The 17,490-nt window shown below is 32.1% G+C and overlaps 2 protein-coding genes across 2 annotated transcripts; both read left to right on the top strand.

The window, feature by feature from the left end:
* The first annotated feature begins 1,397 nt into the window (after positions 1–1,397).
* On the top strand, positions 1,398–4,189 carry LOC25489334 (tropinone reductase homolog At5g06060). Its single transcript, XM_013605249.3, has 4 exons — positions 1,398–1,930; positions 2,728–2,944; positions 3,046–3,152; positions 3,781–4,189. The coding sequence occupies exons 1-4, from the start codon at positions 1,421–1,423 to the stop codon at positions 3,967–3,969; spliced, it is 1,023 nt and encodes a 340-aa protein (XP_013460703.2). The 5' UTR covers positions 1,398–1,420; the 3' UTR covers positions 3,970–4,189.
* A 2,497-nt stretch (positions 4,190–6,686) lies between these two features.
* On the top strand, positions 6,687–10,514 carry LOC25489333 (tropinone reductase homolog At5g06060). The gene is made up of 4 exons (XM_013605248.3): positions 6,687–7,114; positions 9,562–9,778; positions 9,886–9,992; positions 10,098–10,514. The coding sequence occupies exons 1-4, from the start codon at positions 6,812–6,814 to the stop codon at positions 10,296–10,298; spliced, it is 828 nt and encodes a 275-aa protein (XP_013460702.1). The 5' UTR covers positions 6,687–6,811; the 3' UTR covers positions 10,299–10,514.
* The last annotated feature ends 6,976 nt before the right edge of the window (positions 10,515–17,490 follow it).

Here is a 17,490-nt window from a genome sequence, read left to right as displayed (position 1 = left end):
GTTCTTTTTGTTAATGCGCTAGACTTGTTTCGGTTATGCATGACTTCAGCTTATACTGAACTGTGTTCGACTGTGCATATTATAATTTTGTGAGCCGCTGACACAAATGTGAGGAAGCCAACAAGTGAGTAAAGAACCGAAGATTACTCAAAAGTGATGATTACTAACTTGGATTCTGCATACCATCTATGCCAACTGACATATCCTCTTCTTAAAGAATCTGGAAATGCAAGAAGCATTGTATTCAATTCCTCCGTTGCATCTCTAACAAGCATAGGTTCTGGAACCATATATGCTGCGTGCAAACGTAAACTTGAATGTATCATTTATGTCATTTGTTCAAACATGATATTTTTTAAAGGAGTTTACTAAAGTGATTCACGACGATGTTTTCTTTGGCCTGCTGTGTTTGTGTAGATGGTAGGTGTGTCTGTCTGTGTATGGTATGGAGGTTTTCCTGCTAACACAGGCTGACTCTTTAACCACTGATGAATAATCAAAAACATATCTGTTACTGTAATGTCAGTGTGATCACCTGTAGAGTTTATCTTCCGATTACGGTTGATTGCTAACTTAGAGTCTGTAAATGAAGTATTATCTAGAACACCGATACAACGGATAGCAGAAACGGATGACGTATCTTAATTGGTGACTTTCCTTTGCTTGCCAGCTGCTTCCCACATCATTGGACAAACTATTTCTGTTGATGGAAAATTCAATGTAAATGGATTTCATCCCAGCATAAGGATTAACTAAAATAAAAATATCATTTTTATTGTCTTCGTTTACACAGCACAAAGGTATTCACCAAATCCTCCTGTTTATAGGGTTTGGCTTTCAGTTCATTATTTCTCATTTTATTTTCTGGATGGTTTTCCTGATTATGTTCATCTACTATGATTCATCTAGGAAGGAATAAATGGAGGGACAAAAAAAGCAGCATTTCATGTCAATTGCAAATTCTTAAGATGTTGCATTCTTATTGTATCCAGTCTAAAATTTTGTTTGAATTCTTGGCACATAATAAATTAATGAAAGGGGGTTAAGATCAACAGCTCAATAGTAGAATCATCTTCAATGGTAACTGTTTCAAATTTGTTTTTCAGTTGATATAATGTTTCACTTTGTTCAGGGGCATCTTTGATCAAAAGCAGAAGTATGTAACTTGTGAATGTGTGAGTCACATTCAAGAATAATAAAACAAAAAAATATGCTTCATTGTTGTCTTTTGTTTTTCATGAATTGCTTCATTATTCTGTTTCTTGTTAACTAAAGATACCCCCACAATGGGCCCATGTGGTGGAGATCAATATAATGTTTTTTGACTCCCCAAATCAGGTTTTGGCCACAGTCAGCACACTGCACAGTTTTTTCAAATATAAATAAACGAGGTTGTTTGGCATATGAACACTTGCATGAGATGATAAACGATCTCTTTCAGTTTAACCAGAAATCCTTGATTCAAATTCAGCCATGCGAATACAGTGTTAAATTTCTTGAGAGAGAGTTTCACCACTCCTCGCAGTCCCACCCAACTCGAGGGATTAGTCACTGCAATTGTGCGCAAAGGATATCCGGTTCACAACAACAAAACAAACACGTTCTCCGTGTAAGAGAACTCACAAAAACAACAATGGAGAACCAGGAGAGCAGTATGAGAGGCTCAAGATGGTCTCTCAAGGGAACTACTGCTCTAGTTACTGGTGGAACTCGTGGAATCGGTCATGCTGTGGTGGAGGAACTAGCTGAGTTTGGTGCCACAGTGTTCACTTGCTCTAGGAATGAAGAAGAGCTGAATAAATGCTTAAATGAGTGGAAAGAGAAGGGTTTTTCTGTCTATGGATCGGTTTGTGATGCTTCTTCTCCTTCTCAAAGAGAGGAGCTTATTCGACAAGTTGCTTCTGCTTTCAACGGCAAGCTCAACATACTTGTGAGTTTTTCTTTTTCTATATATTTTGTTTTGCATTTGTATATTATGTTGATGTTGAATTTTGCATAAATGTAGTCTTTGAATTCATGAAAATTACTCATATAATACAAATATTCAGTTTTTAACCTTTTTTAATCAATTCGTTGATGCTTGTAGGAAACTTAGTTGGAAAAATTTCCGAAAAATTGAAATGTCAGAATTAATTTCAACCTGCACAACAGAATACATTATTTATTATTTAATTTGTACATTTGTCTTAAAGGTTATTTTAACGTTCGCTTTTTATAAGAATTTGTTAAGTATATATCCAAACTTACTCTTATAGCCTCGTTGTTTGATGTTGGAATATCAGTTCACTTTTTGAGTGTATTGGAGATCGATCTAATGCATTATAACTCTAACGGTGTTTCATCATTCTGTGTATTGCTGCAACATGTTTTATGATTTTTTCCTAGTGATAAAAAAATAGTACTCCCTCCGTTTCAAAATGAGTGTCGCTTTAGGCTTTGAGTGAGGGCTTGTCACTATGCTAAAGTTGTCATAAGCCTGCTTACTCCACCTAGCGAGGGCCTTGAGCATTGGTCCATCGCCAATCTTACACGCACTTGATTTTCAAGTGGTTACATTACCTACTTAACAAAAATTGCAATCTTTTGATGCACTTTGGTCAGTTAAGACTTTCTTATGAATGCTCCAAATATACTCAGAAATGTTCACCTTTTCGTCTTGTTTCTGGTATGCATGACTTCAGCTTATAATAAAAGTTATGTTCATATCATAATCTTGTGAGCTATTAGGTAAACAATGCTGGTACAAATGTGAGGAAGCCAACAATTGAGTATACAGCCGAAGATTATTCAAAAGTGATGACTACTAACTTGGATTCTGCATACCATCTATGTCAACTAGCATATCCTCTTCTTAAAGAATCTGGAAATGGAAGCATTGTGTTCATTTCCTCTGTTGCATCTCTAATAAGTGTAGGTACTGGAAGCATCTATGCAGTGAGTAAAGGTAACTTAATGTATCATTATGTCATCTTTTGCTTAAACTTAATGGATACAGACTATTTGAAAGGCATTTACTGAAGAGATTCACCGTGCTGCTTTCTTCAGCCGCGATCAATCAGCTAACAAAGAATCTTGCTTGTGAATGGGCAAAAGACAATATAAGGAGCAACTGTGTTGCACCGTGGTATACAAAAACATCGCTTGTGGAACAGGTAATGCTCTTTTTACACCTTTAGTTATCCATTCTCTGGCCTTATCACTTTTTCTATATGAAGATTGGTTAAGTTTGCAGTGATGATTTCATTTGAAAAAACAGTGACTGATCAGTCATTGTTTGATGAGCATATAGTATTCTTCTATTTTGCTATTTTTGTGTTCATCGTAAATACTCCGTGCTTTTGATGTTTTTTCATATCATACTCCTTTTTAAGGATCATTAAAAGTGTAGGAGTATTAAGAATTTAAGGTAGAAGTATATGTCTATTAGTCTTTTGAGTTTCTATAATTCTTTAGATTATTGAATAGGAAAATCAAAATTGCTTGCATATTTGGATGGCTCATATAGAGTTTTATATATTTTGCTACATTGTGATTTCATTGATACTCTTATGATATTACTCTGATTCACATATGTATACGGCACACAATTGTGGCTCATCTGATGTTAATCTGATTCATGCGACCAAAATCATGTTTTAGTAGTCTAACTCTTTTAAGTGTTGATGAATCAAAAACATATCTGTAACTGTACTGTCACTGTGATCATCTGTAGCTATTAATCCAAATGGCAATGTTATGTACATAACTTATGTTGCTAATAATTCTTTACCTTTCTTACAGTTTATTGCTAACAAAGAGTTTGTGGATGAAGTATTATCTCGAACACCGATAAAACGGATAGCAGAAACACATGAAGTGTCTGCCTTGGTGACTTTCCTTTGCCTGCCAGCTGCTTCCTACATCACTGGACAAACTGTTTCCGTTGACGGAGGATTTACCGTAAATGGATTTTCTGGGTTGTTTAAATAACACAATGGCATTTCATCAAATTCTAGTTAGAGGATCTGTCAAAAACAAGGGCCTGGTTCTCATTTTACCATTTATCATTGTTTTCTAAATGTTAGTACTGATTATATTTATGAACTATGACTTATCTAGGAAGGAATATAGGGAAAAGGCACCATTTCATATCAATTGCAAATTCTAAAAATGTTCTATTCTTATGGATGAAGCCCAATTTTCATTTTTATTTTATTATTTGGCACAGAACAAAGGAATTCTATTGGGTTAAAGAAATAAAAGGGGACAGATATTGCAAGCTCAAGATAACTTTTGGACAGCAACTAAACAACATAGTCTTTGCCCATTATCTCTTTTTCCCACTAATAACTTTTGGTTCTCATTATATAAGATTTTTATTAATTTTTCAATATTAGAAGAATAGATGTTATAAATAAGAGGAGCATAGTGATTAGTAGGTAAGACCGGACCTGACCCGTCCTTGATAAAAGTTAATATTGTCTGACAATTTGACTCGCAAATGATGTTTCTAAATCTATGGTTCAAGTGATTTGCATCTCATACGAAACAACATGCAACTCGACATTAATATTAGTAGTATGATCACAGCTCCCCACAAAACGAGTGATCCAACCACCAACCGAGTTCCCGATAAAACTCTCAAAGCTTGATCTACCATGGTTACCAATCGAACGACCATCAATATTACTATAATCACATTATCTAGACTTCTAAATAAACCAACATTCCAACCAAAATCATCAATTAGCCAAAATAAGATGACAAATATCCATGTAAGTTTAACTTTTTTTTTTTAGGATGGTTTAAGTCTAACTATTTAATATATATACAGAGTAACACATTTAATATATATACAGAGTAACACCATAGAAGTTCCCGTAAACTAAACCTTAAATCTCGGCATGTTCCATTTTATCTTTCAACTTCTTAATCGAGAATTCATATGGATTATGCTTCGATTTTGTTAAAAATCAATCAGTTCAACAACAACAACTAAATCTTATCCCACTAAGTGGGATCAGCGTTTTGTTAAAAATCAGTTAAAACATTTTTTTTTTTGAAGGAACACTAAGAATTAAATACATATAACTGTCTTTTTGTGACTCCTAAAATTGCACTTTTATATTATTTTTTTTCGATTTTATGGTGAATCCGTTACAATTTTTTCTTTACATTTCTTCGTTAAATATCAAGTTAGGCCCAAGAATAGACCTCAAACTTTCTAAGGTTGTAAGTGACTGAACCGTAGTCATTCTCTTGCTGATATGTTTGGGAGATGTCAGCTTAATAGTTAGAGCTTGACTCTGCAACCTTAACAAGCAAAGTTTGGATTTCACCTAAAACGGTTATGTATTGAAAAAGGTATATTGAATAGTGACATATCAAATTAATCTGTGCGAACATTGCAAATATGATAGACGCTATCAAATTTATGCAAGAACTTTCTAATGTAATACTTTATTTTAACCGCTTATTCTAAAATTTATGTGGTACCCGACAGTACAGAGCAATAGTTTATTCTTAACATATTAATGTAGTCCTCTTTTTTAACTGCTTTGTACGTTATTTATTTTTTTATGTCTTGGATTTCGATTGCGGAATTGAAGGTGAATGTGATTTGTTTGTATTTCTTCCGTTGTGGTGATATTGTTTGGTCTGCAATAGTTTGCGTTTTTAGAAACGTGTGTATTAATAATCTTTAAAAGTTTATTATGGTAATAAAAAAAAATGTTACATCAGAGATTAGACCGGTTTATGATTGTTGACAAATGTTGGTCGTGGTAGTTTTTTTGTTTGTTTTTTGTAAAATATTCCGGTAGTTGTGGCCAATCATTTACAATATGGAAATATGAATATATTATTCTGGTCATCAATATAATAATTTTTTTTTTTTTTTTGTAGATAGACGAAATGGCAAAGCCATTATAAACTCTCACACACAAGTGGAGGTAACGGGGTTCGAACCCCGGTCATGACATCCAGCCTAACAATTTCGATATTTTTGCCAATTGAGCTAGGACTTCTCGATAATGTAATAAATAATTTATTTGTACGTAATAATACATTGTTGCATAAGCGTATTTGTTTCGATATATTTTCATAATAGGTAACTAACTTTGATATTTTTTTTTTTCATTTATGTGATAGTAATTAAGTAACCAACTATCATCACACGTAATATTCGTGTCACTGTATGCGTAGTATCCTTGATCGTGAATGGTCAATGATTGAAAACTTATTGATTTTTCCTCTATTGCGTATTGACGTTTGCATCTATCATTTATTTTGAATTAAAACATTAAAAATTAAATCAATGCGGACGAGTGTTGTGTACAAATTTGATATTTTGTTTCATTTTCAATTTGCGATGATAAGCGATTAATTGTTGATATTCCCAACGAATAATCGGCCCGTGCAACGTCACGGGTCACACACTAGTATATATACAGAGTAACACATTTATGTAAATATTAGTTTTTTAACTTATCTCATTCCGTCAAAAAAAAAAAAAAAAAACTTATCTCATGTTTAGCAAGAGATATCAAATTTTATGTTGTTATTGTTCATATGTATTTATAATAGGAATACAACTTTTTCCTACATTCAAATTTTAAAGATTTTCATATTGTATAAGATTAGAACACACTTCAACCAATAATGGTTGTTGTATACTCAGAAGTCATTGACAACTTATAAACAATATTCCAAAAATATAGTACACTGTACAAAATTTTCAAATATAAATAATCTTCAATCATTTGATATATAAAATAACCACAAAACACATACACGTTCTCAGTGTTAGCAAGATAAGGTAACAAAAACAATAATGGCAAAGCAAGAGAACAGTAGCAGAAGCAGAAGCTCAAGATGGTCCCTCAAGGGATTCACAGCTCTTGTCACCGGCGGAACTCGTGGGATCGGTCATGCTATCGTAGAGGAACTTGCTGAGTTTGGTGCTATAGTGTACACTTGTTCTAGGAATGAAGAAGAATTGAATAAATGCTTAAATGAGTGGAAGGAGAAAGGTTTTTCTGTTTATGGATCAGTTTGTGATGTGACTTCTTCTTCTCAAAGAGAAGAGCTTGTTAGAAAAGTGGCTTCTGCTTTCAACGGCAAGCTCAACATTCTTGTGAGTTTTTTCTTTTCTATATATTTTGTTTTGCATTTCTATGTTATGTTGATGTTGAAATTAGTCTAAATCAGCTTTTAATTCAGGCTTAAATATGTAAATCACTCCTTTAAGTTCGCGTGTTTTTGGTTTTCGTCCTGTATCTTTTTTTGTTCTAAAACAGATCATGTAAGTTATAAGCCTTATGCTTTTGGTCCCTAACGTCATCATTTGTTACAAAAACGCTTATGTGTCTAACGACAGCTGACGTGGCAACGTGTGATGTGGCAAACAAGGCTTATGTGTCGTTCCAGATGTCAAATGGCAAAGTTACAGGGACCAAATCCAAAAACGCAAATTTACAAAGGGACGAAATTCAAAAACAGGAATAACAAAATTTTAAATTAAAAATCTTGTGTTTCTTTCTTCATCTTCTTCCTTCCTCTTCTTCATCATCTTCAACCTCACCTTCATCAACATTCATCAATCTTCATCAAACCCATAAAACATAAATTATACATTCAAACTCTTTAATCAAAATCTTATTTTCTATTTCCATCAAAATCTTCTCATTCACCAGATTCAATGTATTCCCAATTCCTAATTTAAATCATACTCAAACCCTAAAATCTCCACATCTACACCCAAATTGCATCTCTTTTCTTTAGATATACTATATAGTATAATAAACACTTTAAGGATCCTTGTTTTGGTTCTTTTTCTATTTCCTTCTATCGATTCATAATCACCGAAAATTAATTGTACCCATAAATCTTCAAACAACAACAACACATAACTTGAATTAAATTAACCTTCAAAATTTTACATTAAACCACACACCAATTGCATTTTTTTCTTTCGAGCAACACATTTTTTCTAGCAAATTTCAGAGGCCCAGTTTTCCAAAAGATGCTAATTTGAAACATTGCAACGTTCTTCCAGCCATAAAAAATCCTATCATATTCGTAGGTTTGTTTTATCTAAGCTTATATTCTAGTCCACATTGACGAAATTAAAATTGGAATTATAAGAAGAAGATTTGGGTTTTGGGTTTCTTCTCAACATCCTTCATATATATTTTTCTTCATTGAAGTTTTTTTTCCTTCTTTTGTTTAATTATGTTATGTCTCGAATATGGAATTGAAAGAAGGGGGAGAATTGAGAATTAAGAAAGAATATGTTTAAAACAAAGAGTTTAAAAGAAGAGTTTAATAAGAGGAAATGAAAAATGAGATTTTGATTAAAGAATTTGAATGTTTAATTTATGTTTTCTGGGTTTGATGAAGATTGATAAATGTTGATGAAGGTGAGATTGAAGATGATGAAGATTGATAAATGTTGATGAAGGTGAGATTGAAGATGATGAAGATAGGAAGGAAGAAGGTGAAGAAAGGAAAACAAAGTTTTTAATTTAAAGTTTTGCTAAGTCGTTTTTTTGAATTTCATCCCTCTGTAAGTTTTCGTTTTTGGATTTAGTCCCTATAACCTTGCCACTGGACATTTGGAATGACACATAAGCCTCACTTGCCATGTCACACATCGTCATGTCAGCTGCCGTCAGACACATAAGCATTTTTGTAACAGATGCTGACGGCAGGGACCAAAAGCAAAATGTTTATAACTTACAGGGTGTGTTTTAGAACAAAAAAAGATACAAGGACGAAAACCAAAAACACGCGAACTTAAAGAGACGATTTACATATTTAAACCTTTAATTCATGAAACTGACTCATACAATACATATATTCTTTTTTTAACTTTTCTCTTCATAAATTTATAGATGATTGTTGAAAATTTAGTGGAAATTTTTGTTTCAAAATATGTTTTCATACACGTCCAGTCATATGCGTAAACACGTCATTTAGAAGACTCTTAATTGTGTCATGAGCTCAATTGTTTGAAACATTGCATTATATATGCATATACCTGAGTTTTAATCCCGGATTTCCACTTATTCACTTGAGAGGTGAATTTCTAGCCTAATAGCTACTTGATAAAAAAATAAAAAGACTCTTAATCATTAAAATATTATTTTAGCATTTATTTTCCAAAACAATTTGTAAAACTATTTATCCAATCGTACTCTCCTAGTCTCATTATTTTATATTAGATTTTTTTTATTGACAAATGTTGGTACTTAATTGTTAGATTAGTATTTAGTCTTTTATTCGAGTTTGAATCCAGGATCTCCAACTCTTTATCATTAGGTTCAAATGAGTTGAATTACCCAAACCTTGTCAGTTCGTAATTTCACATTTTGAGTGTATTGTTGATCAATCTAATGCATTATGATTCTAACGGTGTTTCTAAATTTGTGCTGTGTTTTGCTGCACCATGTTCCATGTCATGTCACACACATTTTAACTTGAAAGTGGATATGCTTAAAAAAATTGCTAGACTTCCTTACTGTCACGCATGACTTCAGCTCATACTAAATTGTGCTCATTTCATAATCTTAATGAACTTAGGTAAACAATGTTGGAACAAATGTGAGGAAACCAACAATTGAGTATACAACAGAAGATTATTCAAAATTGATGACTATTAACTTGGATTCTGCATACCATCTATGCCAACTGACATATCCTCTTCTTAAAGAATCTGGAAATGGAAGCATTGTATTCAATTCCTCTGTTGCATCTCTGACACACGTAGGTTCTGGAACGATATACGCAGCATGTAAAGGTAACTATATGTATCATTATGTCTTCATTTGCTTAAACATGATTGACGGATACAAACTATTTCGACATTTACTAAAGAGATTCGATCCACCGTGCTGTTTTCTTCAGCTGCAATCAATCAGCTGAACAAAGGTCTTGCTTGTGAATGGGCAAAAGACAATATAAGGATCAATTGCGTCGCGCCTTGGTATACAAAAACACCGCTTAATGATTATGTAATACTCTTTTCACACCTTTAATCATTTTTTCTTTATGAAGATTGGTTAAGTTTGTTCTGATAATAATAATGTTATGTTGCTAACTGTTTACCTTTCTTACAGTTATATGCTAACAAAGAGTTTGTGAATGAAGTACTATCTCGAACACCGATAAAACGGATAGCAGAAACACATGAAGTGTCTTCCTTGGTGGCTTTCCTTTGTCTGCCAGCTGCTTCTTACATCACTGGACAAGTTATTTCTGTTGATGGAGGATTTACTGCGAATGGATTTCAACCCAGCATGATCATAAGAAGTGATTAATATTAAGTGTATAAAATAATTCATGACTTATGTATAAGTTGGTTTAAAATTTTATTTTAACAATTCTCTCAAAATAAAGCTTATTTTATTGTAAGGCCATAGTATTAGTACACCATGAGACTATTTCTGCCTCAGATCATATGAAGTCTATTTCCATAATGTCTGATCCTAAGTCTCCTTGTTAACCATCTGAAGGTCTATTTATGCATGATGAGATGCTTGATAAAGGTCTTGTACCTGATGATACTGCATATGATATTTGGAATTTAGGAGAAGAATATAACTAGAATGATTTTCAGTGGTGATTTCAGACAAAAATTAGTCCTAAATCACTCATCTTTTACAAGGATGAAGAGAGTGTGGCGGTTAGGTTTTCCTGTGCACTCTTACTATGTTTTTTTACTTTGATTGTTTAATATTGGATTCTCAATCATTTTAAATTTATCAAAAAAATAACATACATTTAAAATATGCTATATACAACATATGTCTACTGAGATTTATTCAACTTTTATCGGGGGTGATGACCCCTCGACAATGGCGGACTTTCCTACGGACATAGGAAGGTCATGGCATCCCCGTTATAAAAATCGTATGATTGTCACATTTTTAGTGATATTTACTCATTTGTCCAACATACTAATATAGAGTGCGAGTTATTAAGGAAATAGTATAGTAAATTATGATTTAAGTAATATGTTATATAGAAACACTGATTTGTTTTTCATGAGAGTAGATTAATTTGCAATTTCAACTTCAACATTTTCTTGTTGGTGCTCTCGTCAAGCATCAAATTTAAAATCCAGATTGTTACACTATTTTGTCTTATCACGACTCCTCTGATTTATACGGTAAATTGAGAGATCTTTTTAAACAATAAAAATGTGTGATTTTATTTTACAAGGACTAAAAACGAATTTTTGAATATTTATAGAGATTGTTTCCTTAATTAATCCTAAAAGATACATACATTGGTTGATAAAAAAAAAAAAAAAGTATTAAAGTTTATATTAATACAAATATAAGTATATGCACAATTATCTTCTTCTTCTTTTTTTTTAAAGAATGTGCACAATTATCTTTAAAACTAGTAATTCTCTTCATTTAAAAAAAATATATAGAATTCTATAACATAATTTTTGAGCTTCTCTTCGCGCTCTCTTGTATTAGGCTTTTTTTGTGAGTTTAGAGAGGAAGGGAATGAAGGGCCTTGGGGGATGAGAAATATAGGGGGAAATTGATAAATTTCACATTTTTTGAAAGATTATTTTTTTAGAGAATGATAAACTAATGTTTATGATTAATATATTTTTAATTTTTAATTTTAAAAATATTGTAATAACAAATATTATATTTGAAGAATTCATATAAATCCTCTCAAACCCCCGAAAAATCTCCAGTGCAATTTTTAATTCCCCAAATGGGGAGGGTTTTATATTTCAAAGAAAAATAAATCTCCAATATCCTCTATTTCTTTCACTTATTCCTTCCTCTTTTTTCAAACCCTCACTTTCCTCTCCCTCCAAACTCACAAACACAAACCCTCACTTTCCTTTCTCTCCAAACTCACAAACACAGCTTTTGAATTTCTAAACCCACCGACACGAACAAGAGAGGGGAAATCACTCCTAAGAAACCTAGTATGAGTCTTTTTATTGGACTTAACAAGTCAGTTGTCACCAAAAAGGAATTGGATCCATGCCCCTCAGCTCACAAGGGGAAAACAAGCAAGTAGTTTGTGAGAAATTTGAGAAATTGTTGATTTCGAACCTTGTGATAAGCGTATCACTACTACTCAAGGTTGGATAAGATGGCATTGAAAGTTGCAAAGAGATGGCTTTGAAATCCATAAGCGTGTAAAGGAATAAGGGCTGGTGGAGAGATAAGAAGAAATTAAATACTACGTCTTATTTTTGTTATGGTTGATCGGTCAATGTTTTGATAGACGTTGTTTATTTTTGTCAAATAGTTTATTGACTGAAGCTCACATATTTTAAATATAGAGAAGTGAGTGTGTGTGATTCGAATTTCGGCCCTTACCTATATCATGCATTGTTTATACCAACTGAGTTATGCTCGCGGAGAAAATGAATGTAGTTTTTCTTTGGTTCAATTTAGCTCAAGTTTTTATGGTTAAAAAATAAATAAATACTACTCCTTCCTTCCTAAATAATAATAAGATGTTTTTACAATTTCACACGTATTAACAAATGTAATTAATTTTTTTATTTTATATAGGAAAAAAATATTATGAGTTGTTTTACAAAATTGTCCTTAATAAATAGTATATGAAAGATAAAGTAAAAATTGAAAGAAGAGACATTAATAAATAGATAAGTGTATGATAAAAAAATATACCAATAATTCTTCGTATGTATTGTAAATCGACTTATGATTTGAGACAAATATTTGATCCAAAACAACTTATATTTTAGAACGGAAGGAGTAATATAAAAATCATCTTTCAATTGACACTGCATATATGAATTAAATTCTTGTTTTTATAGTTTTAAGCATTTGAAATCATACATTAAAAAAATTGTTATATAACTTCTTAGTTTTTAAACTATACAAATAAGAATTTAATTCATATTATAGTGTCACCGAAATGATTTTCGTACTATCAATTTATCATAGTTGAATGATTAGTAAAAACGTTTTATTTTGTTCATAACCGCATCTAGAGTCATGTACATGAACATGATTGGATATCATATGTGCTGACATTCTAACAATACACGACGGTATATGAAAATAAAACCTTAAAAATAAACCATTAATTTTATTTTTTTTAAGAAACAAAAATGGAATATATTACTATGAACATTGTAATTGTTGAAGCACAAGACGTGCCAAAACAATCACAAAAAGATTACAACCCTGTCAAAATTACATCAAAGATAGTCAATGCTCATACATAGAAGCGGGCTCGACCACCAACTATGTGTACCAAAAATAAAGACTATGTTGCTGGCTTTCAACCACCACAAGGTATTTGATTTTACTTTATCTAACAATAGTGGTATAGAACTTTGACGATTCTGAAATAACCTATCATTCCGTTCTTTCCATAAAACCGAGACACATTAAAACCAAATCAAATGAAATAAAGATCCCATTCATTTTTTTAAAATAATTATTTTGTTACTATACACTAACGGTGTAAAGTTACTTTACATATATATCCAATAATGTGATGTCACCTCAATTAATTAATATGATAGAGTTTTCATTTTTTTTTTTTGGTAGACATAGAGTTTTCATTTTTATTAATTGAAATACAACAACCTATCGTTAGTAGTATGTGTAAAATAATTGTGAAGTATACACTAACAATACGTCATCATAACCCATTTGGGGTTGACTTGGTGGTTGGCTTGACATTTTTAAGTGTGCTTCTCTCAAGGTCTCACGTTCGACTATCTCTGATGTTAATTTCAGTGGGCAAGTCTATACAGAGCTTTGCTTCGGCTGGCTTAGAACGGTGCCTTCGCAAGTGGGCGATGGGATTGGTCCCTCAGATTAGTCGGTCCTTGGATCGGATACCGAATTAAAAAAAATACGCCATTATTATCTTGATAGTATGGCGTGGCGGCAAGAAATACTCTAGTGGTTTTCAACTCCGGTTTCCAATCTTAATCTTATAATATACGGCAAGAAATACTCTAGTGGTTTTCAACTCCGGTTTCCAATCTTAATCTTATAATATATATATATATAAATGTTAAACAGCTCTGATAAGTTTGCCCTAATTAATCCCGCCTTTTTTGGTGGATCTGAATAACTTTTATGAAAAAAAGAGTTTGAAAGGAATTGAATCAGGTACCATATGCTTACACTCTACAACTATAACCACTATGCTACTTCTATTTTTGTTGCAATATTGTTGCTTCCAAAAATGAAATACATGACTAAAACATTTTTTTAAAGCCCCAACCGCCTTAGCGGTTTCCTCTCTAATAGCAGTTATTTTTTATTATTAGCGGTACCTTTATTGGTAGTAGTTCTTTTTCATTTTTTTTTGTGTACGTTTACTACGTTTTACGATATTAAAGTTGCATCTTTAAAATTGGAGATAATTTGATTGATCTAGATGATAATTTTATCATTAGAAACTTCGTTTTTCTCTGTAATTTTGTCGACCTCTTTGTTTCTCTTATATTATATACTTGAAGTTGTTTATTCTGACTTTTTATTTGCAAAAATCACTACAGTAGACTATAACATTACTTTGTTTTGGCAAAGTAATGACTTTGATTCCATATTCATTTTTATTGATGCAAACTAAATGTTGTTAATTTGCTTCTTTGAGATTGTGTATGTCGATCACTTTCAATTGTCACTTACTTTGAATGTTTCTGAGTTTAAATGTAACTCTACAAGTAATAATATAGCCAATTTGATATTTTATATATGAAACTCTACAAAACCCGTGCATCGCACGGGTTAGAGTCTAGTTGATAGTAATTAGACAAATCGGTTTATCCACCACGCTATGTAAAATGCACAAGCTCAACTGCTCAAGTTGCTTGATAATTCTTTTGTTTTTCAGTCAAAAAAGAAACAGTTTGTTCTAATTTCAAAGTTCAAATTGTACATTCAACCAATAAAATCGTTCCTACCAAATCTTATAGTGTTCTTAGAGAATCAAAATCGATGAATGTTTTCTTCAATTTTAACTCGTAGGTTCTTAGAGGAAATGAGTCTTGCTAATCCATGAGTAAAGTTTAACCAATAATTTTTTTATAAAAAAACTGTTCAACTGCTATTGCCGTTCGATCGAATTTTCTAATTGTGCCCTCCTTCTTCGAATTTCCATTTCTATGAATAGATAACGATATTTGTGGAGTTAACTTTCAATCTTCGGAGTAGTTAAGACTTTGGTTTTGCTATATCTAACTTTTGAGATCATGTTTCCCAAAAAAAAAACTTTTGAGATCATGTTAGAATTTTAGCCACGACAATATGAGTAATGAAGACTTTGTTATTTTTTTTAAATAAAGTATTCTCACGTGCAATTTGAGAATTTAATCATTGGAATTTTAGGCACGACATTATGAGTAATGAAGACTTCGGTTGTTTGTTTAGAATAAAATATTTTTCTGCAACATTGTAGAGATTAATCTTTCGATTTAACTGATATTTATTTAAAGGATCGATATTTATCAACAAATTTTTTATACACAACAACCATAGATCAAACTATGAATTAAGTGGTTAAGAGACTCAAATATATATCATTTGTGTCACTTGACATACCATCTTATCTCATTATAATAATGTTGCTTTTATAAATTTATCGAAAAATGGCTTTACTGAAGCATGGATTTGATTCGTGGGTTTGATTGGAGAGGAAGTGATTATTTTAAACCAGGTCATGTTAATTAGCTAGTGCATACGGGATAATTTTATTATATTTAATTCTTTAACAAGTGCATCAGACCCTTTTTTTTTGTCAAGTAATCTAACGACTAGAGAAATACCTCAAAGGTGAATAAGTGAGGTATCCGGGGTTCGAATCTCAGCCCCTGTATATAATATGCATTATTCCTTATTAAGTGAGTTAAGTTCACGGGGACGACCCCTTTTTTCTACTTTTCTTTTAAATTTAAGATGTTTGGTTTAATTATTAATAGTAAGAGGGAAGTACTTTTGTGCTAGAAAAAACTTCACCCTCAATAGCACCAGGGAAAATACTTGGCCTACTCATAAAAATGTGAGTCCATATATAAGCTCCATGGGGGTCTTTTTCTTATCTATGAGTTATTTATCAATTATTACTAACATTTTTTTAAGGAAATTATTAGTAACATTGAACTCAATCAATTATATTACTAGTTTTTCATTTCTTAGTTATTTATCACTGTCACTTTTTCCTATAGATAAAAGAAAAATATAATACTCATTGTAAATTCACACATGTCGAGGCTTGAACTCCAATCACGACATCCTATCCACTTTAAAAGGATCGTGTATCATCACTAACTCATATCATGATCCTATATACCAACACTTAAATTTTATGAATATTGAATAAAAGAAGCATCAGCACCACTGCACCTGATATGTGTCCTCCTGCTTACATGTTGTTGGTACGAAAGAAGGTTTTGCAGGTGAATGTACAAAAAAAGAAGGAGGATTCCAATGCATAAAAGGGAGTGTACAAAAAAAGAAGAAGGATTCCAATGCATAAAAGGACGCATCACGCAACAAAAAAGGACGCATCATCGTTACTTCTTCCCCCACCCACGTATGCACGTAAATAGTATTAACTTTTTAGACCATCTCGAATGGTTTTTGCTTTCAACACCATTCAATATTCATTTTTTCAATTTCAACACTCAACATCATTTTCTCTCTCTTATACTCATTCAACTTTACCCTCTCTAATGGTTTTTCATTAACACCCTACACCACCACTTTTTATTTCTTATTTTTATTTAATTTTTGTTTTTATAATTACATAAAATTATGGATTATAATTATCGATTATAATTAAATTAAAATAATACAATTAACTATTTATCTTTTAGGTTTTTTGGAAAAACAAAATTTTACAAAATAATTTATTTTTATTTTCTTAACTTAAAATGCAATACAACAAACTAAGCATGCGACACACAAATAACTTAAAATGCAATACAACAAACTAAGCATACAACACGCAAGTAATTTATTTAGTACGATAGAAATCATCTTCAATCACGATACATTCCAAACTTTGTCCATATGTGCTTCACTAGGTCTGCTTGCAATTCGTGATGAACATCTGGATCACGCAACTCGGATCTAGCACGCACATGATTTGCAAAAGTTGGTAACACCTCGGTCGAGCATGGTTGCGGTGTACTAGATCCACTTCCCCCAGGTTGCTCAAAATCGGTCCAACGTTGAGCATATGTATCTCGTTCATCCTCAACAATTATATTATGCAATATGATGCATGACCTCATGATGATACCCAAATCGGCTATGTCCCACAAGCGAGCTGGTTCACAGATGATTTTAAATCGAGCTTGAAGCACTCCAAAAGCACGTTCGATGTCCTTCCGACATGCCTCCTGATGTTTTGCAAATAACTTATCGGGTTCACTTTGAGTAAATCTAATTGATTTGACAAAAGTTGGATAAGAAGGGTAGATACCATCAGCTACATAGTATGTCATATTATAGGGACGTTGATTCACAAAGT

The sequence above is a fragment of the Medicago truncatula genome, chromosome 3 (genome assembly GCF_003473485.1).
Source record: "Medicago truncatula cultivar Jemalong A17 chromosome 3, MtrunA17r5.0-ANR, whole genome shotgun sequence".
Taxonomy (NCBI): Eukaryota; Viridiplantae; Streptophyta; class Magnoliopsida; order Fabales; family Fabaceae; genus Medicago; species Medicago truncatula.
The sequence above is the reverse complement of the archived record's forward strand: the minus strand, read 5'-3'. Positions and strand labels throughout refer to the sequence as shown.

What these genes read in the sequence shown, in the direction of transcription:
- LOC25489334 (XM_013605249.3), top strand. Translation starts at nt 1,421, where the DNA reads ATGATAAACGATCTCTTTCAGTTTAACCAGAAATCCTTGATTCAAATT. An exon ending in ACGGCAAGCTCAACATACTT is followed by an intron (nt 1,931 to 2,727) that starts GTGAGTTTTTCT and finishes GTGAGCTATTAG; the next exon opens with GTAAACAATGCTGGTACAAA. An exon ending in AAACATCGCTTGTGGAACAG is followed by an intron (nt 3,153 to 3,780) that starts GTAATGCTCTTT and finishes CCTTTCTTACAG; the next exon opens with TTTATTGCTAACAAAGAGTT.
- LOC25489333 (XM_013605248.3), top strand. Translation starts at nt 6,812, where the DNA reads ATGGCAAAGCAAGAGAACAGTAGCAGAAGCAGAAGCTCAAGATGGTCC. An exon ending in GATATACGCAGCATGTAAAG is followed by an intron (nt 9,779 to 9,885) that starts GTAACTATATGT and finishes TGTTTTCTTCAG; the next exon opens with CTGCAATCAATCAGCTGAAC. An exon ending in AAACACCGCTTAATGATTAT is followed by an intron (nt 9,993 to 10,097) that starts GTAATACTCTTT and finishes CCTTTCTTACAG; the next exon opens with TTATATGCTAACAAAGAGTT.